The 21735-nt window shown below is 45.5% G+C and overlaps 1 protein-coding gene across 1 annotated transcript in view; it reads left to right on the top strand.

Annotated features, from left to right (window-relative positions):
* Nucleotides 1-18617, top strand: part of HPF1 (histone PARylation factor 1) — a gene marked incomplete at its 5' end in the record, with an annotated part of 107069 nt that extends 88452 nt beyond the window's left edge. Inside the window, 2 exons of the mRNA XM_082243991.1 lie at nucleotides 12294-12466; nucleotides 18400-18617. Of these exons, the coding sequence (XP_082100117.1) occupies nucleotides 12294-12466; nucleotides 18400-18531 (305 nt within the window). The 3' untranslated portion in view covers nucleotides 18532-18617. The remainder of the gene's footprint in view (nucleotides 1-12293; nucleotides 12467-18399) is intronic.
* Between the last annotated feature and the right edge of the window lie 3118 nt (nucleotides 18618-21735).

Genomic DNA, 21735 nt, shown 5'->3' with positions numbered 1-21735 from the left:
GGCCGCCATTTTCCTGTAGAAGTGTCCTGCCTCATAGGTTTTTCCCCATTGAAATGCATGGGCGGCCATGTTTTTGTGGTTTCCCCTAATGAATGCATTGGGCGACCAGTTTCTTGGAGTCTGCGATTGCTGGACAGCAGGGAGCAGCTAGGCCTTTACTCTAGTGATAACCTAGGTATTTTCTCTTCATGTGAAGATCGTTTTTTCACCATAGCAGAGCGATCCTGTCCTCCTCCATATCGATTGTTGGTATGTCTATTGGGGTATGCTGAGCCTCTACTAGCGTTCCCATTGGAGGTGTTTGATCTGGTCCGGAGTGTCTTTGCCATAACATATCTGGAGCTGTGCCATCAGTTAAAGTGCTCAATCGGATTCTGGATCCTTTCTGCCTTCCAATTTTTGGAGCTGGTAAGGGCATATATAAGTCAGCCCTTTTTGGTGACACGATTGGGACCTATATGTTTAATCTGTTTTGCCTTTGGTAAGCTGCAGTCCTACTGGGGGAGGTCTCTTTCTATCTGCACTATTTATTTATACTCTGGTAAGGAGTATTTTCACAAGATTGGAGGTGGTGTGTCTTCTATCTACACTACCTTAGCACTTTCTTGACATTCCAATCACTTGGGGTGTTTATTCAATTTTATTGTGGTTTTACGCTATGGCGTTTTTTATTTATTTCACATGAATACCCAATACCGAGGAGATCCATCCAGAAACACGGAGTCCGATTGATATCTGGTTCCTGTGGATCCTTTGAAGTATATTGGGCCTATATACTATTTGCCTTTGGTAAGCGGTACCTGTACAGACTATCTCGCCAGACGTGCTGTTTACTTCATATGGACTTTATCATATATGTTTTTTTCACTTTATAGCGCAACTTATTTCTATATATTATTTTTAAGGTGACAGTCACACTTGAAGTTGCAGCTTCACATTTATTTGGTTGGTTTAGCGCAGTTGTTTACTTTAATCTATGTCTATTGGGGTCCCTGTAGGTGCTCCTTACTCACCCTGCTATCTGCAGTGCTAGTGGCTGGGACTTGTAGTACCACTGGTGCAGCGATGCGGTCCATTTTTTTGCAGTTTCTTAAAGTGACACTGCGATATTCCAGGGTTCATAATGGAGTCCTAGGAACAAATTTCACCTACTGATCCCCTTGTTGCGGGGCCTTCCGGGTCGCAACCCCCTTTTGACCTGATGTCAAAAGTGGATTTGATTATCAAAAATACCACTAGTAAAAAGCACCCTAAGCCCTCCCCTGTATCCTCGCAGGTATCTTTTGGTACACGCAAATCCTAGAAGTCGGGCAAGGTTTTCCCTTGTCCAGAACTTTTTGACAAAATTGTCAACGAACAGTGGGGGGGCACATCAAACGAATGTTAGTGGTGCCAAAGCGTTTTAAAAGGCACTACCGCTTCGCGGTGTCCGCAAGATGGACCGTACCACCAAAGGTGAACAAATCTACTGTGGTCCCGGTCGAAGAGTCCCCAGTCTTTACAGACCCTGTGGATAGACAGATTGAGTCTTTGTCCTGCCACTTATACATGATAGCGGGCTCAATACTAAAACAGATCTTCGTGATCACTTTGGTCTCCCAGATCATTACGGAATGGGCAAAGTTACTAAAAAGTGACTTTGAAACGGAACAGCTCTCTCCGGGTCTGACGGAGCTAACGGACCAAATGCTCTAAGTCCTATTTATGTGATGCGTCGCTCGATGCGCCCCCCCCCCCCCCGGTAGCCAGAGTATCTCAGGGGTGGAGTTAGCTATTAGACACATGGTGTGGCAGGGGCCTTAGTTCAGAGCCCACAGGCGGCCCTTTCATGCCTCCGGTACGCAGGAGAAAATATCAAAGCCGTTTAGGTCTTCTGGAGGTTTCAAGAAGACATGGTCGGGTAAGCCGAGAACAGGCCAATATCTGGGGGGGGGGGGGACATCTTCGCTTCTTTCCAGAACCATGGACCTTGATTCAGGACAAATGGGTATTCGAACTAATCCGATCGAGTTACAAGATCGAATTCTGGTCTTGACCATCGGACAGGTTTTTCCCCTCAAATCTACGCCGATCTCCAGTCTGGTTAAGGGATTCAAGAGGCGGTACACGATCTGTTGTCTCAAAGGGTGATTGTGCCGGTTCCTTCTCGGGAGCGCTTTCAGGGGTTCTATTCAAACCTGTTCACTGTGCACAGGAAAGAAGGCAAAGTCCATCCAATCCTGAACCTCAAGGCTCTGAAACGCCTTGTGCGGGTAAAGAAGTAAGGAGTCCATTCGCACGGTAGTGGTGTCGCTACACCAAGGAGACTTTTTGGCCTCATAGATACAGTGGTGATCAAAAGTTTCCAGGTACAAATTTGTATTAATGTGCATAAAGAAGCTAAGGAAAGATGGAAAAATCTGTTGTCCAAAAACCTCTGTCCAACTGTTAAGCATGGGGGTGGATCAATCATGCTTTGGGGTTGTATTGCAGCCAGTGGCACAGGGAACATCTCATGAGTAGAAGGAAAAATGGATTCAATAAAATTTCAGCAAATTTTGGATGGTAACTTGATGCCATCTGTGAAAAAGCTGAAGTTAAAGAGAGGATGGCTTCTACAAATGGATAATGATCCTAAACACACCTCAAAATCCACCGGGGATTACATCAAGAGGCGTAAACTGAAGGTTTTGCCATGGCCTTCGCCATCTCCTGACCTCAACATAATTGAAAATCTATGGATAGACCTTAAAAGAGCAGTGCGTGACAGACAGCCCAGAAATCTCAAAGAACTGGAAGACTTTTGTAAGGAAGAATGGGCAAAGATACCTATACAAGAATTGAAAGACTCTTGGCTGGCTACAAAAAGTGTTTACAAGCTGTGATTCTTGCCAAAGGGGGCAGAGCATGCTATAAATTCTGCAGGGTGCTCAATCTTTTGCAGACGCCATTTTTTTGGTTTCTGTAATTTTGAAAGTGTCAATGATGGAAATAAAATCTAACTTTTGTTGACATATTATAAGAATGTCTAATCTGTAATTTGATGCCTTTTGGAGATTTTTCCATCTTTCCTTGGCTTCTTTATGCACATTAATACAAATTTTTACCTGGGGTGCCCAAACTTTTGATCACCACTGTATCAAGGACGCTTATCTACACATTCCTACTTAAGCTGGACACCAGCGTTTTCTTTGTTGTAGGAGAGGCGCATTACCGATTTGTGGCGTTACTTTTTGGTCTCGCCTCCGCCCCCAGGGTCTTCACCAAGTGTTAGCTCTGGTATTGGCATTACTGTGACAATAGGGAGATCACAGTACTGGGGTACCTGGACGATCTCTTAAGAGCAGACTCTCATTCAGCTCTGCTCTGTTGGGCGACATGACAATCGCTGTACGGACTCTGCAAGAGTTTGGTTGGAACATCTATTTTAAAAAATCTGCCCTGGTACCATCCTTAAAACTTGAATATCTGGGCCTGACTCTGGACTCCGCTTCAGCAAGAGTTTTTCTTCTCCCCCCCCTCCGACAAACTGCAAAAGTTGCAGGTGGCGATTCGTCTGCTGTTATACAGCAGTCTGTCTTCTCTGCGCCTTGGGTTTGATGGTGTCAACCTTCGAGGCAGTTCCGTTTGCTCAGTTCCACATGAGACCCTTACAAAGGGAGATTCTTGTCAAATGGAACAAAGATCCACAATCTTTGGACACTATGATTTAGTTGAGTCACAACACAGACTGCCCTACTATGGTGGCTTCACTCGTTAGCACTACGCCAGGGCAAGTCCTTCCTCCCACTGTATTGGACTGTGGGTAACCACAGGCACCAGCCTGTCTGGGGAGGAGTGCTGGGGATGTTGTGTGTCCAGGGGTCCTGGACAGTAGAAGAGTTCAGACTTCCGATCAATATTTTGCAACTCAGAGCGATAAAGCTTTGCCTGAGTTACTGGAGAAATCGTTTAGTAGGTTGTCCAGTCTGGATTCAGTCGGACAGTGCCACGGCCGTGGCTTACATCAATCATCAAGGGGGCACCAAGAGTGTCTTGGCGGCCTGGGAGGTGGCAAAGATCCTGAAATGGGCAGAAAAGCTTGTTCCAGCTCTTTCAGTGTACATCACAGGTGTGGAAAACTGGCAGGCGGATTTCCTGAGTCGTCAGGTTTTGGATCAGGTGGAATTTTCTCTGCACCCGGAGGGGACTCCCGACGTCGACCTGTTAGCTTCTCGACTCAAAAAGAAGGTTCAGAGGTTTGTAGCCAGGTCGCAGGATCCTCTGGCCGACGCCACAGATGCACTGGTGGTTTCTTGGGATCAATCATCGGCTGATCTATGCGTTCCCTCCGCTGAAACTCCTGCCGCGGCTTCTGCGCAGAATAGAGGTGGAAGGTCATTCTGGTGGCCTCAGACTGGCCTCGCCGGTCTTGATACGCAGATCTGGTAAGGTTGGTCCCCGATGCTCCTTTGAGACTTCCTCTCAGGGAAGATCTGTTGTCTCAAGGGCTGATCTTCCATCCTGCTTTACAATCGCAGCCTTTAACAGGTTGGCTGTTGAAAGCCAGGTGTTGAAGGATAGAGGTCTTTCTGACTCTGTGATTCCGACACTGCTGAAGGTCAGAAAGTCTACTTCCAAATAATCCCCTACCTGGACGATCATCTTTTTGGAGGCTCGGTAGAGAAGTGGAACACAATCTGTTGCCGGCGATGGATCATCTTCAGAATCTGGGCTGGCTCATAAACCGAGAAAAATCAAATCTCACTCCAGCGCGAAGAGTGTGTTTTCTGGGTTATGTTGTAGATTCCTCCTTAGCAAAAATCTTCCTTACAGAGGAAAAAATTAGACCCTAACAGAGATCTTTACCTTTTTGTCTGAGCTCAGAATCTTCAATAAGAAACCTGATGAGGGTACTTGGTCTAATGACTGCAGGCATCCCGGTGGTTCTGTGGGCTCAGCTGCACATGAGTCTTCTGCAGGCTTTCATGCGATCAATCTGGAACGGGCAGAAGGAATCGCTTCCACTGATGGTGGAAATCGGGCATCAATCTAGTGGTGGTTAAGACGAGAAAACCTCACAGTAGGATGCCTGTGGTCTCTGCAAAATCTGGTCATAATCACGATGGATGCAAGTGCAAGAGGTTGGGGAACTCATATGAACAAGCAAATGGTCCAAGGCAGCTGGGACAGTCAGTGGACCAGCCACTCATCCAACGCCTAAGAGCAGTAATGGAAGCAGTGTTGTCCTTCAGCCCAATCATAAAGGGAAGGCATATGAAAATATTCTCAGACAACCTCACAGCAGTCAGCTACATAATTAAACAAGGCGGGACAAAGACAGCAAGCCTTATGAGCATTGCAGAAGAGATCTTGATGTGGGCAGAGCAAAATCTGGCGTCCTTAGTTGCAGTGCATCTAAAGAGAGAACAAAACACTGTAACAGATTTTCTAAGCAGGGAAGTATTGCACGAAACAGAATGGTGCCTAAACCAGACTGTATTCAATCCTATCACAGCGAGTTGGGGAAATCCCCAAATAGATCTGTTTGCCACGAGAAAGAATAGAAAAAATGTTTTCTTTGCAGAGACCCACTCAGTGTGGATCTTGATGCCCTATCTCAGCCTGAGGAAGCAGGACTGGCGTATGCCTTTCCGCCGTTTGCCCTTATCCCCAGGTTCACCAAGAAGATTTGCTTATCAGCAAAAGTGATCTTAACAGCACCCTACTGGCTGAAAAGGGCTTGGTTCACGGGGTTACTAAAGCTCAGCATAGAAAACCCTTGGAATCTGCCTTGCAAACCGCAATGTTTGAGTCCTCTTTCTTCATGGAATCAAAGTTTTTGAACAACGGCCCTTTTTCTCCTTTAAAACAGGTGATCTATGCAATCTTGACAAAGTGTTTTCTTCCAACTAGAAGATAATTTCCTGCCACAAATGGCACATCTTTTCTTGGGTGCGCCCCCCCCCCCCCTTTTTGCTTTCCTTAGGATCCTGTTTTTTATCTAAAATAAACAGAGGCCAAGACCGCTGAGTAATTTAGATACACCATGTAAGAGTGGCCCACCAGACACCACCTAGTGCGGGTCCCACCACCGGATGACTAGAGAAATCCCCCACCATTCCACCTGGAAGGTAGTGTGATCTTCGGTCACCCTCACACCCCAGTGCCCCCTCCACGGGGGAAAAAAACACAAGAGCCACACACAGCTGCCCATTTCCTTACCTTGGGGCTAGATTCAGCTGACTCCTCCAGACCGGCCTTCCCGACAGTAGCCGCCTCCACACTGCTCTGCCGTATTTAAGGGTTAGGTGTGTAGCAGGGAGTCCAGAACTGGCACTATGGATCCGGCACCTCCAGAACTGTTGTGGTGCCCCGCCATCTCTGCCGGCGTCCCTGAACCCAGAAGGAAGACCGGGTGAAGATAGAAACCTCTGCAGCTGTGCGTTTATGGTGAAAAACCCTGAGACTTTACAACTTTAAGGGGAGATGTCAGCAGAAAAGAGATCATTCATGCACCTCAGGAGCTAAAACTGACAAGGACTTTGTGGGATAAGCTGGAATCAGTGTCATTTCCTTCCAAAGCAAAAATTTGATTAGGTCAAATAACCTTAAATCGCTACAAAGCAGGCACTATGATCAAGGTAGTGGTCCACAGATTCCTTCTCTACCAAATTGGTGCAGGGATAATTCAAGCACATTACGTTTTTTGTGCACTTTCTATTACATTGCAATATAGAATTAAATAATTATGCAACTTGCCATAATGAAAAATCGGTGGGAGCCCTGAGCTTATTTTCCTGCAACAAGATGGTCCCATCTCGAAGTGATGTGAGATAGTGAAACCTGAAGTGTCTTCCTTATGTCCAGTCTAATATTCCTTTGGTTGCTGTCACTGCAGAAAGCCCTGCTTCACAAGGAGGGATGTTTAGGATGGAAGAAGGCTTTTCAGTGCTGTTGTGGCAAACTCACAATATTCTGCTTTGACTTTAAACTAGAATGTAAGGAGAGTTGAGGTTGTCTCAAACATACTTTTAAGGCCACAATAATTTTGCCATCTCAAGCAGTTGAGCCTCTTCTAGCATGGGCAAAGTCTATTCACCAGGCTTATTCACAAATGATGATCTGTAGTGGCAGCCACTCCCCAGCACTAGCATCACTGTCTCAGTGCATCAGGCTTTAGATTTTTAGAAGGTGCGCGCAACCTAGATCCCTTGCATACGCAATTTACAGTAGGGTTCACACTCCTATGAAAATCGAATGCCGTCGCTGACAGGAGGCGGAGCAGCTGTAAATACAGATGGAACTTTGCTTACCCTCCTCTCACTACCTGGTGCGTGACCTGGTTCCTAACAGCCCACGGACTGGTACTGGTCTGGGGGTTTGGGACCTATGACCTAGACTACATCCTGTTTGTGGCCCGCAATCACTATCAGACTGTTTCTCTTAACTCTACGGAAATTTGGTTGGTTGATCAGACACTGTGTATAGGGCCAGGGTTGGACTTGCGCATGCCGGTTTTCCTTCAAACCCTCATGGATACGGTCAGCAACTCTTTTCAGTTACCACAGAAGATCATGAACATCCAAAGCAAGAGAACAATGTGATCCCAGTGGATGCACACATCCAAGTGCCTGAGTCTCCTGAGCATACTTTCATCCACAATCTCTATGGTTTGATGGTGAAATTCCAGATGGAGTTGCTAGTGCAATGAAATTATTTTATTTTCTCCAGCAAATCATCTCATTGTATGAGGGATTTGCTATGGTGCTGGTTACACCGATCAAATCTATCCAGGCACCACTCCATTGTTCCATGCCCTATGGCAATATTAACCTAGGATGCCAGGCATAGGATGTCCGCTATGAAGACCCTGTAAGACAATGTCCTAATGTGCTAGTATGCATTGAATACTAGCACAATATGAGAGACTTGCCCTAAAACAAAGCCCTTCCATTGGCGCGCTGTCACCACGGACAGGGCTTCAATGTTCATCAGGTCTTCCATCCGGGTTTGTGGGCTCTGGCTGCCAGACTGGCTGAGCCATGATTTTACTCCTGTGCACGGCAGTCAGTTTATGGCACCATGCCGTTTCTTCAGAGCTCATGCGCTTGTGAAATAACTGGCTATGCTTCGTGAAAAATCGAAATGGTGCATGTTTAGGAGATATTCATTTTACCTACAGGTAAGCTTTTACTATAAGCTTACCTGTAGGAAAAAAATCGCTAACACGACTTAACTACCACTTTAACTCCAGATGGGCCACAAATCCCACAATAGTCCAGCTCAGCGGGGCATGTCTAAAGATTTATCATCCTTGAAAATCAGCCTTTCTGTTATGGCAACTATCGTTGGTACTATCCTTGTGTTGCCTCTTCATGTGGCTTATGATTGCCTTCTGTGGATTCTTAAGACAGCCTTTCAAATAGCGATCACGTCTGCCAGACACATTTCTAAGCTACAAGCGCTTGCAGCATCTGATCCATATTTTCAGTGGTGTCTGGATAGGGTAGTTCCTAGACAGTGTAATTTCCTGCCTAATGTGGTCTTAAACTCCTGAGTTTTTTTTGTTTTTACCTACAGGTAAGCTTATAATAAGGCTTACCTGTAGGTAAAATTAATATCTCCTAAACGTGCACCGTTTAAGAGATATTCTAGCCAGAAGCAGCTGGTGATGTCAACAGCGCATGCGCTCGGAAATAACGGCATACCCGTGCCGTTTTTTCAGAGCTCTCCACCGTGGCTGTGATTCTCATGCACATGTGCGGAAGCGACGTCATCATGGCTCGGCCATACAAGCAGCCGCAACCCAAAAGGAAGCACGCCGCTGGAGGGCTTTTTTCAAGGTAAGTCTTTCATAATGTGCTAATATGCAATGAATACTAGCACATTATGCCTTTACCTTGCAGGGGGAAATGTTTGTATTTTTTTTTTGTATTAAGTTTACTAATGCTTTAAAGTAACCTTTCCGAACTCCGTCTGAGCCACATGGAGGATGCCATACCACATTTACAGGCCTCCTCTGATCAGGCAAGTCGTCATATTGCCCAGCTGCAGCAAAAGCAAGATGACTTAGAAAATCTTATGCGCTGCAACAACTTATGCTTCATTGGCCTCCCGGAGGGATCTGAGGGGGGCAAACCCTACCAACTTTTTGGAAGATATTCTTTTTAAAACGTATGGCCGGGAGTAGTTTTTGCAGTCCTTTGTCGTGGAGCGTGCCCATCGTATGATGGCCAAAACACCAGCACATATCTTCATAGCCAAGTTCCTTAACTAGAAGGACTGTGATGCAATCCTTTGTCTATCCCGTGAAAAGGGCAACATTCCATACCACAACACCCAGATCCTGGTGTTTCCTGACTTCTCGGTGGAGGTACAGCGCCAATGCCCACAATGAAATCAAGAAACTTTTCCAGTTTCGACACTTCATATATGCTATGTTGTTCCCAGCCCGCCTTTGTGTTGTGGGAGAAGATCGTGTTCATTTTTCTGAGAAGCGAGAGGCTGCGTCAGCGTGGCATGATTGGTTAGACTAGGGGTGTCAAACCCAATTTCTTCGCAAGCCACATCAGCATTATGGTTGCCCTCAAAGGCACATATAGAAAATTTGCCATGTTGGGCCCCTGACTTTAACTACCCAGTGTTACAAGACTCCATACTAGGATGTATGAACTATTTCTCTATTACATTTCCATTACATTCTTGTACTGCTGATGGAGCTGGCTATGTTTTCTGCTCGGATCTAGGACACGTCCCAGAGCAACAGCAGCAAGATGCCCTTGTTCTCAGCATCCCTTTACCCTTCAGAGAAAGTTTGCCACCTTGGTAAACTAACTTTTCGAAATAAAGGAAAGCGACGTGTCCCTCCCTTAAGTCTGATGCCCCAGCTGATATTCTACTGTAATACCCTGCCTCAGGCATCATGCTGACGATTGTTTTTTGCAGTTCTCTTTTTTTATTTAGTCTGGGTTCTATGCTCACACAAGTTGGGGTATGTGTAGCACTGGGTAGGCTAGAGTGTTCATGTTCTTAGCGACTCTTAATTGTATGCAACAAAGTCTCTTATGTCATAACGTTTGTATGCTGCTTTTCATATATGCTCCATTCAAATGATGTCCTTTCTATGCTTCGTACTATGCATTTCCTAGATATCGTTGGGGACCCTGCTTCTGCTGAGTCCTTCAATCCTTCTTCATTTTTACTACGGCGCTCTTGAAATTTTTGACATGGAACATCTTCAGTATAAAATAAAGTGCACGGCTGTTTTTTCTTTTCTGAAGACCCAACGGGCAGACATAACTGTTATAGTAGAGACTCATGCCATGGGCTCCTTGCAGTGCGCATTTAAAAAACCTTGGGTTGGATGGGCATTCCATGCCACCCATACTAGCTGTTTCAGGGGCGTTTCCATACTTATCGGCAAAAAAGTCCCTTTTGAAATATGCTCGGTGGAGACAGATCCCAAGGAAGGTATGTGTTTTTGTTTTTTTTAATGACCAGCAGATCTGGTAACTCAATATTGAGCTTGGGCTGTTATGTACCACCGTTTTATAATGCCCATGTATTAAGTGAGGGTTTCTCTTTCATGTCTAAATATCAATCTACACCAGCCATCTGGCTGGGCAATTTTAATATGGTCACCAATCCCAGCTTGGATAAACTGAGTCACGAGGCCAGTACATTACAACCAGACCGTGCAACTAGGTTTAGTCGCCTAATGGCGGACATATCACTTGTGGACATGTGGAGACACCTGTACACAAGGAAGAATGCCTATTTCTGCTTCTCTACTTTCCACTCTGTCCCGGATTGATTTTATATTTGCCTCACAGCAACTCACCCGTAGACTACAGGCAGCAGGTTTTTGCTCCTGACTACTGTCGGATCACGCCCCGTACTGATTTACCATTACTCCATTTACTAGGTCCTCTACGTTAAACTGTAGTCTAATCTGGCATTGCTCACGCCTTAAAGGCTTTTGGACACAGGTTATCAAATTCCTTCACGACCAGATGGGTTCTCCAGTGTCAATGGACCCCAGACAATGTTTACTGGGATTATTTCCCGACACTGATATGGACAAAAATACTCTCAAATTTTGCAAGAAAAGTTGCTCAGTGCATGGAAGGTTGTGGCCTAGGGGCTGGATACAGTCTATGCCTTCTACCTTTTGCAGTGTGGCTCAATGAAGTAAATAATACCCTACCCTATAAAAGTTATGTACACCAATAGGGGCTGCCCAAGTGAATATACCAAGATTTGGAACAGGTGACTGCAATCTTCGTCTACATGTACTTCATAAGGAGTATTTGCTATCTGGGCATTCAGACATCATATGTTTCCATGTCTTGTTTGGTGCAAGCCATGTGAATGGAGGCTTTTATGTATAGTTCTGGTATTTTGGTCCTGTAACTTTTTTTTTTACTTTTGTTTTTTCTGCTGGTCTTACTGCAAATAATGTGTTGCTATGTACATGATTTGAGCTATTAACTGTGTACGTGTTGGCGTTTCTACCCATCTGATTATTGTACTGCTTACACTTATGTGCTGCATTTCTATATGAAACTCAAAAACAACTTGTTTGAACTAAAAAAGTAACCTTTTCACCTGAATCAGGACATAGTCCTCCCTTTTTAAATGAAACGGGCCTACCTTGTCACAAGTTTTTACGAGGGTGTTTTGTTTTTTTAATACAGAGGTGTGAATAATGTACTTGTTCAGGAAATGTTAGAAATACAAAGCAATAAAATTAGTGTTTAAGGCAGATAAAACATTTAAAAAGGGTGAGGAGGGGGAATCCGATAATTGCTGTATGATTGGCTCCTGCTGCTGTCGAGCAAATCCTGTGACAAGGGAGCGGAGGGAGGAGCTGAGCCATCCTGTGTCAATAGACAGACAGTACAGCTCGGGAGTACCCGCATAGGAAGTGACTTCCTGTGGGGGGCACTTGCTGAAGAGGAGGAGCCAGGAGCACCGATGGGGGACCGCAGAAGATTGGGGTTGCTCTGTGCAAAACCATTGCACAGATCAGGTAAAACATGTTGTTGTTAGAAAAAAAAGAGCCTTCTAATATCACTTTAAACTTTCTGAATATTACAAGATGCATTGTCATTTAATAATTTGTCTTCTCAAGCACTCTAGAACTTCAGACAAGAAGAAACTTTATAGACAATCTAGACAAAGTAGACAATCTACTTAAGTATTTGTTGAGGAAAAAACACAATTTCAGGGGCATGTTTATAACTAAACTGTTTATTTAGCTTGCAGAATAACTTTGTCTAGTTGCAAGTAATTTTAAATGGCCATTTTATTTTATTTTTTTCCCCCCTTAGGGAATCTTAAGAAAATTTGCAAAGCCATTGTGGAAGCATCTTCTGATGATGTGAGAATAAAAGCATTTGCTCCCATTCAGGAAATGATCACTTTTGTTCAGTTTGCAAATGATGAGTGTGATTATGGTATGGGTTACGAGCTGGGAATTGACCTCTTCTGTTATGGCTCACATGTGAGTATATTTTTGTGCCTTGTGTCAATGGAATTTTATTATATAAAGGAAAAATTAGGATTTTTGGTTTACCTGTAAAATCCTTTTCTTGGAGTACTTCAAGGGACAGTGTGTTGTCAGAATCCTTATGACAGGTTATGCTGCTGCCTTCAGGTGATTGGACAAGAGAGGGCATGACGTCCCCTACTAGGCATACCCCCTCCCTGTTAGGCAAGGCTTTAGCTTTGTAGCAAGTCATAAACTACAAAAGAGAGGGGTGGGATTTGTTTCCTATGATGTACTCCAAGAAAAGGATTTTACAGGCAAATCAAAAATCCTAATTTCCTTTTTGTATATCACAGGACACAGAGTCTTCAGAATCCATGTGACCAGGATGTCCCAAAGCACTAAATATGAGAGTAGGGCAGCACCGCAGCATACCAAAGGCCCCAAACAATGAAACCAGAACAAGGTAGAACCTCACACAGCAGCCTACAACACACTTTAACCAAAGGTAGCGTCCTTCATGGCTCTAACATCCAGCTGGTAATATTTTACAAACTTGATCTACCGAAGTTTGATAAATAACCCAGGAAGCTCCTGGTAGAATGAGCCATCAAAAATAGTGAAACTTTTCCTTTTTAAATCATAAGCTTGAGGAAGCTGTGTGACCCTTACTTTTGGCCTTCAGTAAGCATAAAAAAAGAATACCATTACAAATCGCAGCAATCAAAGTCAGAAAATTTGTTTTATACAAGTTCTTCAGTGCGTCCACTAAGATGAAGGCACAAGGAAAATTTTCCAGGTTCCTGCTTGAGTCCTGACATAGACTTTGGGGGACTCTTCTTCTAATGGCTATTGCCAGTTGCAGAGCTGCCCCCACCAAGGCAAATGAGGCTTTAAATAAAGCCTTAAGCCACTTATCCTAAGCCTCCCCTAAATCTGGGACTTCGTCCACTGGGCATGCAAGGTTTTTTTGAAAATAGAAACCGTCAGATCTACGGAAAGCATACTTTCTCCATGGGGTATTGGTTGAGCAAATCTTTTTTGGTGGAGCGAACACTTGGGGAAGCTCACGGTACTAAAGTCTACATGCAGAACATCCTTAAGTTGGGGGTATATTTAAGATTGAGGATCTCAGGGTGGCTGCCAATAACGAAGTCCAAAAACCTTGGTAGACCTGGAAAGCAACAATTTCAAGTTGGTGCAAACCTCTTCCGTGTAAAAAAAAAAATTCACAAAGGCTTTTTGGGCCAGAGATGAACACTGACCCTGGGGGTCTTCAGGCATGGAGTCCTCAGAAAAGTCTGCATCCCGTACAAGTGGAATTGGATCTTCTGTATTTTCCACTGATTCTTCCTCTGATATAAGGCGGAGGAGAGGGGGAGTGCTTCTGTTTGTGACCCAGACATTCCAGAATGGCATGTACTCCAGAAAGCTGCTGCTGTACCCCAGCAAAAGCGGGAACTGGAGGAAAGAGGCAGCGGGGAGGTACCTGATAGGTGAAGAGTGTCACAGCTGCAAGGAAGACACTGACCCTCAGATATAGTGCACAGGGGGCTACATGCCAGTTCCTTCTTGCATGACAAAGGTATTTAGGATCCCTCACTCCACATATTCCCTCCTCTCTGCTGCGTATGAAACACATGTGCCAAAAACACACTAGTGTGTTGGTTGACCCAGGAGACACACTCCAATTGCCGGTGCCCCACCGCCCCCCACAAGGAAAGGGTGTGTGCGTACGTGCATTGCTCTTTGAATACTTGCTCTGGCCAGCAGTTGCGCTAACCAGTACCCACAAGGAAGGAGTTGCTGAGACCTGGCCCACAAGGAAGGTGCCAGAGAAATTTAAGCTCTGCTGCTTTTTGTAGTCCTGCACCTTATAAACCCACCCCTGCTGCAAAGCTGCTCTGACTTGACACACAACAGGAGCTAAGAAGTCTGGCACAAGGGAACTCCACCTTACTTGTGACATGACCAGCCACACTGTGCATGCATGCCAGAGTAAATGGGGGTGGAGAACTATCTCTGCTTCCCGGATTGCCCCTCAGCTCCATTACTGCTATGTAGGGCTTGGACCAGCCAGGGAGGCTCATAAAAAAAAGTAAAGCAAAAATGAAACCACTGCAAAGGGTCCCTGGAACCAATAGATAAACCCATTAAAAAAAGGGGGGCCACCACTTACCTTTTCCTTCTGGGGGAGGATTGGGGGGGGGGTGCTGTAGCGCAGGATGTCACTGGCATGGTGTCAACAGTAGGGCTACCACAATGCAGTCTGTGGAGGGGGTCACGGATTTAAAGGGTAGTCCATATGTCCCATCGCACATGTTCCTGGGGAAAGCTCTAGGATACTGGGTCCTGTAGCAACCAACCAGCTGGAGATTGGATTATGAACGCCACAAAGAATATATTTGCCAGCACACCTCAGATCTTCAATCCAAACAGTTTTTATTTCAGCATAATCACAAGCAAGAAAGTGCAACATTTTGGAGGCATGCAGGACCCCTTCGTCAGGCATGTGATTTACACCCCCCTACCCTACATTAGAGTTAACGGTGTGCCCCGTAAATTAGTGTCCTCGGAGTTCCCCTTTACTTTAGTCTGCAGGACTCCCCCGTACAGTTGAAGGGGAACCAGAGACTCCCTTACATCATAGTTCCCTTTTAACCACTTTAGGACCGGAAGGATTTGCCCCCTTAATGACCTGGCCCTTATTTTGCGATTCGGCACTGCGTTACTTTAATGGACAATTGCGCAGTCGTGCGACGCTGTACCCAAACGAAATTTGCATCCTTTTTTTTTTTTTTTTCTCACAAATCGAGCTTTCTTTTGTTGGTATTTGATCACCTGTGCGTTTTTTTTTTTTTTTTTTTTTTTTGAGGGACTGCGACATTGTGGCAGACAGATTAGACCCCTGACTTTTGGACCAGTGATATTACTACAGTAATCAGTGCTAAAAATATGCACCGTTACTGTAATAATGACACTGGCAGGGAAAAGGGTTACACACTATGGGTGATCAAGGGGTTTAAATGTGAGCATAGGGGAGTGATTCTAACTGGGGGGGTGGCTTCTGAAATTCCCATAGAGGCATGTATAGAAGGATCACATGATCTCTATGATCATTTCAGGGAGAAGGATGATAAGCTTTGTGTACAACAGCCGACCGTCGTCCTCTCTCAGCGGGAAACGATCGCAGGTGTCAGGCGGCAATCAGAGCCGCCTGACGCACGCACCGGCTTCCCCGCTGAAGAACGGGGGTGGGAGCGCGCACTAGCCTCCTGAATGAGCGACGTAGACCTACGTCGCTTTGCCCAGGAGCAGCTGCCTGCCGTAGTTAATCTGCAGTAGACGGTCGTTAAGTGGTTAAATCAGTCTGCAGTGTTCCCAATTACATCAGGGTCCACACGGTTCCCCCTTATGCCTGGGACTTGGACTACTTGCTCTTTTTTATTACTGTCACTTTTCTGTTTGTATGTAACTCTGTGGACTCTGATGTGAGAACTTTGTGGACTGTGATGTTAAGGGTAACCCTGTGGACTGTGGTGTAGGGGGGTCTCTCGTCACCTTTTACACCAGAGTCCACAGCATTCCCCCTTAATCAGAGTTCTCCTTTACATCAGAGTCCACAGCGTTCCCCCTTGCACTGTAAAGGGGAACCCTTAACATTGCCTTTGTACCCCTAAACACATTGTTAATCACACTAGCTACATGCTTGTAGCTTAAATATTGATATTTGTCCTGAAAACAGTCATTTTGGCTAACTTTTTCAACTGTCAGTAAAAAAAGTGTTCTGTGAGTTGTGACAGTAATTTTCACTTTGGGAGGTTGTCAACCCTGCTACAGGGCAATCACCAGTCTATGTACAAACTGGGAGGGAGAGAGAGCACCACTGTCTAAGCTTTTTCTTCCTCCCCGTTTGTGTTTAATACTCCAGAACCTGTCTGAAGGAGAGATTGCAGAATCTGTTTGACATGTGCTTGTTTGCATGGACTTCATTGTTATGGACTACTTTTGTATATGAACTTCTCATCTGATACTACCAAGTATGTTTTAACTCCTTAACTACTAGACTAGGGAGGGTGATCTTGCAGCAATCTTATTGTGCCAGGTATTAAGTATATACCAAACTTGAATGGCCCTATTTTGATATTGTGCACTAACAGTCCAGCTGCAGGCCTTCTAGGGGGTCAAATCTTCACCCATAACAGCGGGCTGTACCACAAAAGACCTTCAGGGGCTTGGTTCCCTAGCTGAGGCTCAGTGACTTTGATCTGTATAGCACCCTACCACTTCACCGGGCAATGTATTATTGCACTGGGCTCCATAACGCTGGATCCAGTGCCACACGCCAGCATTACAGGCCATTCCTGTGCCTTTTATGTGGGGTCGGATACCATTTCCCCCTGCGTGAAAAAGCCATAGGAATGGATCTGGATAAAGTCTATCGACTTATCCTGGGTTTACAGTCAACTGATTCCCCCCGGACACTAGCAAAAATAACTGGAGGGGCTGGGCTTGGGAGGGGACTTCCTGCCTTTCTTTTGCCAGTGTCCCGTCACCTGAAGTTTAACTCTGTTCTAAGGATTCTGAAGACTGTGCCCTGTGATGTACGATATAAAAAAAAAAAGTGTGCACCCAATAAAGGCACAACCCTACAAGGATAACATTGTAATATACTGTAACTTAAGGATCTACATTTCAGAGTAATAACAGACTTCTTTAACACTAGGGGTAAATTAAAAACATCAGGTCTACATGGGTAATGTTATGGGATCTGCCTGTTGGTTCTAAACTGAACTGCAAGGCCTCATGTACTTCATTTTATTGCCAGCTGTGGCAACAATCCAGCAGATTCCTGCAGATGAATTCACAGGTGGATACAGATAGCTGCAGTCCTTCAGCTTGTGCAAAGCTATGACAGGCTCACAGCGGGCACAACTGTCCACCAGTGTTTGGGTGTAATAGTACATGATAGGGCTGAACGATATTCGATGTAACAACGAATATCGTGCTGCGGGCGTGGGCGAAAGTCACATCGCCGGATCATGTGATATTGGGGACTCACAGTGAAGGTAGAAGAATACAGCCCGACATCTGTCCCACATGTTGAAGTCCAGCGTCCTGCAGCTCTCCTGACTGAGCGGTGAGCAGCGGCACAGGGTACCAATGACACGTGCCTGCACACCTGATTGGTTCGCTGTGCCGCTACTCACGACGTGATTGGTTCACTGTGTATTGTGGGGGACTGGGAGTGTGCTTCCGGTGCGAAGGAGCTGCCTGGTGGAGAGGACTACAACTCCCAGCGTTACCCCCCACTTCCCGCGTTTCCGTCTGCCCCCAGCCAGAGAGATTCCCCCTCCCTCCGGGAGAACCAACTTCACAGCTCGATCATGAGGGACAAACAGAAGAGGCGGAGGGAGCGCACGTGGGCCGAGGCTGCCAAGAAGGTACCAGATACGGAGGGGAGGCGACTGTACCATGTACACCAGGAAGAGGCGGGTATAAATATCGTAATATATATCGTTGGGGAAAAAAATATCACAATGTGATTTTTTTTTTTTCCCAATATCGTGCAGCCCTAGTACGTGAAGCGTTTACTTGCAGACGATTCCTGGACACAAGCTGCTTGCATCCAGGGGCGATCATCTGTCCCGAACAGCAAGTAAACGCTCTGTGCGATTACACATTGCCAGCTGCAGTTGCTGATGGCCTGTCATTACTTTGTGCAGACTGAACAGCTGCAACCACCTGTGAACCCGGCCACAGGATTATGCTGGATTCTTACTGCAACTGGCAATAAAATCCTGTGTGAATGTGGCCTTTCTGCACAAGAGAATTGCAGTTCACTTGGAGATTTATTTTATGTACACTATACACACTGTTGCTGCAGCATAGGACAATATAAAGTAATGGGTTTGAAGAGCTGTTTGTGTTTTTTTTTTTCCTTACAGTACTTTCATAAAGTAGCCAAACAGCTCTTACCCCTGGCGTACAAGCTCCTGAAGAGGGATCTATTCGCAGAAATAATTGAATCTCACCTGGCAAATCGGAGGAAGGAGCATGTAAACCAGCTTGATGTATGATATGTACTAAAAACACAGTTTAATGTGTTTTTTGCTTTTTGTTCTTATTAATCTGTTATTCTATAAAGATAGTTTTGTAATAAAAACGTCTTGTATCTCCATTTTTGTATTTTAGATTTATTGTAAGATGCGTTAACCTGATATTGGAGAATAAGAATTTAATCTAGCAAAATCTGGGGTCGGTTAATACTGTAGTACAGCCTTTTTCAACCAGGGTACGTTCAAGTTTCTTCAGGGGGGGGCCTTGGCAAAATCCTTAACCATTTCCCCAAAATTGTATACAAGACAGCAGGTGGCTTAACCCTGCCTTTTTAGTTACACACAGCCACAGGTTTTCATTGTGCACCATTACTATCTTCCTGCCACTGGCATCCTAACAATGACTTCATCGGTTGATAAGGACATCGGGCACCAGCACAGCACCCTTGTTTGCCCCCCCCCCCCCCCCCTCCATCAGCACTGGGGTCACATTAGCTGTGTGAGGAAGAAATGGAACATTGGAATACTAGTCAGTACCATTGTGGCAAGGTGTATTTGCATTTAAGTATAAATCACCTCGGTGGGTGTCCTGCGTGTGTGGATGCTGCTGCATTATAGTTTCGTTTTTTACATTTTAGAATGGGGTCCCTCATGACTATCCATAATTTTAAAAGGTGCCTTGACTGAAAAAGTTTGAGAAACACTGCTGTAGTATATTCATGACCAGTGGCATGTCTAGAACCTGGGACTAGTTTTTTTTTTTTTTTTAATTTGGTGTGGCCAAATTGGGCTAATAGTGAGAAGGACTCAGTCCTATAACCCACAAAATATGCTAGTTCCACAAGCAAGAGTGTTAACAGATGTACAAACCTCAGCACACTCATTTTAATAAAATGAAACTGTTCCATTACATGTTTTTTTTCCTGCATACAGCCTACCTTAAAGTAGAATTTGAGGAGTAATGTACTTAGAGTGCAGTAGTCAGGAGTATGAAATAAAAAAAACTGGGTTTCTCTATCGTTCATTGACAGACGCAGCTTCATATCTTTTTGACCATTGGAGTTATGCTGCCCCCTACAGGAGTAGGACAGTAGGCAGGGAAAAGCTTTCACCGCGCCTATGGGGCTGTCCCTGCAGGCATAACCCCACACACTGCTACAGCCCTCAGTTTATTTCTGCCTTGTTTAGGAGTAGGACCTAGTTCCCTGCTGGGACTTCGGTCTTAGCTGTTATTCTTTGGGAACCTTTTTTTGTAATTTCTTCTTTGGGAACCTTTTTTTGTAATTTCTTCTTTTAGTAGAGTTCCTGGAGAACTACAAGCAACAGCCGGCTGGTTTTCAGACTGGATATTCTAGTTCCTTAAGGTCTCCTAGCCTGGCCAGTGAGCATGAGCAGGTTATAGTCCAGCATTAGGCCTCACCACCACAGAGCCCCGTTGGACGGGGACGAGCCCACAAGTAGACAGTCTCGCTGGAACGCCCTGAGTCGCAGCGTACCCCTTGGCTGGCAGCACCACCATCCCGGGTGGGAGGTAGTCTGTTTGGAGTGGCACCCACCTGATATCGTGGTATGGTGAGTAGGTGTTCCCCCCCCCCCCCCCCAACTCTCTGGCGGTCTCGGGGTGGACCTGGGCCCTCTTCATGGAATAGTCGGACCCCCCTGGCTTCTCGGGTATACCAGGCCCCCCCCCCCCCTCCAAATAACCGGTCCCTACCTCTGTGGGGGGGGGGGGTGGATATATTGCATCAGCTGAGGCGGTTATGCGGGGGGGGGGGGGGGGTCCTGGAGACCACATGGTGTGCTGTGGGGGCCTCCATTTTTGCTGTAGACTTGCCTTGCATTAATGTCAGATTCCTTCATTGTAATGCATGGGCAGCCATTTTCTAAATCTTCCCCCATAGGAATGCATGGGCAGCCATTTTTAAATCTTCCCCATGGGAATGCATGGGTGGCCATTTTCTTGTATTCCATGGTGCTGGACAGCATAGGCAGACTCTGGACGCTCTAGGCCATGACCCAGGTGCTTTTCACTGCCTGTGTCAGAGCGTTCTTTCTGCTGTAGAGATCAATCCTGCAAGCCTCCTGATCAGTTTGGTAAGGTTTTTTTGGGGTCTCTTGTGGGTTTCCACACACACTGTGTGTGTAAACTTGCTGTACCGGCACTGCGATCGCATTTTTTTGCGACTTTTTTTAAAGTGACACTACATCTTTTTGAATTCAGTGTAAATGGAGTCCCAGGACAAAATTTCACCTACAGACCCCCTCAGTGCGGCTGCGGAACCTTCTGGATCGCAGCCTCTGTCAGCTTTTACAGCAGTTTTGGAAAGCCTGGTGTCAATAGTGGATTTAGTGTTACTTTTTAACACTAGTCGTAAGCGCCCTTTGGTGATATAGATAATGTGTATCAGGTGCGCTAACCAAATAACGTGAAATCAAATATGTGTCATTACATAGGTGATAAGGTCTATAATAAGACAATTAAATCATACTATTAACTGATGAAAAATGTGCAAAATACAAATTATTTGGTTAGCGCACCTGATACACATTATCTATATCACCAATTTCAGCCCTAAGGTAGCAGCTTCCCATTATTTAATCAGCGCACTTTTTCTTTTTATTTATGTAAGCGCCCTTTGCCTCCCTCTGCTGTATCCTGAGATTGAGGGGCAGATATGGCAGACGCACCCCACCCTGGTGGCTCTGTGTCATCACATTCTGATGGCGAAGAGGACATGTCCTCGTCAGCCGCTGCGCAGTAAAGCGCGTTGGTGGAAGCACTTATAGTTTCAGTGCGAGAAACTTTAAAGATGGCGGATGAGTCTACAGTATCAGGAACACAGGTGTCTTTTGGCACTCGCAAATCCCAGAATTCGGGCAAAGTTTTTCCCTGTCCAGACCTTTTTGACAATACCGTCATTGAACAGTGGGGGCACATCAAGCACATGTTAGTGGTGCCCAAGCATTTTAAACGCTGTTATCCCTTCACGGATAAGGTTTCCACGTGGTGGACCGTGCCACCAAAGGGGGATCATCAAGTTTCCAGACTAAATATGTTTATTGTGGTCCCGGTGGAAGAATCCCTGGCCTTTATGGACCCCGTTGCTAGACTGATTGAGTCTCTGTCCTGCCATTTACATGTTAGTGGGCTCAATATTGAGCCCACTATTTGTGACCACCCTGGTGTGACAGACCGTCCTCTGAATGGGTGAAGTTACTTTAAAA

Source organism: Pelophylax lessonae (assembly GCF_965119305.1).
Source record: "Pelophylax lessonae genome assembly, chromosome: 1".
NCBI classification, from domain to species: domain Eukaryota; kingdom Metazoa; phylum Chordata; class Amphibia; order Anura; family Ranidae; genus Pelophylax; species Pelophylax lessonae.
This window is presented reverse-complemented; position numbering and strand designations above follow the sequence as displayed.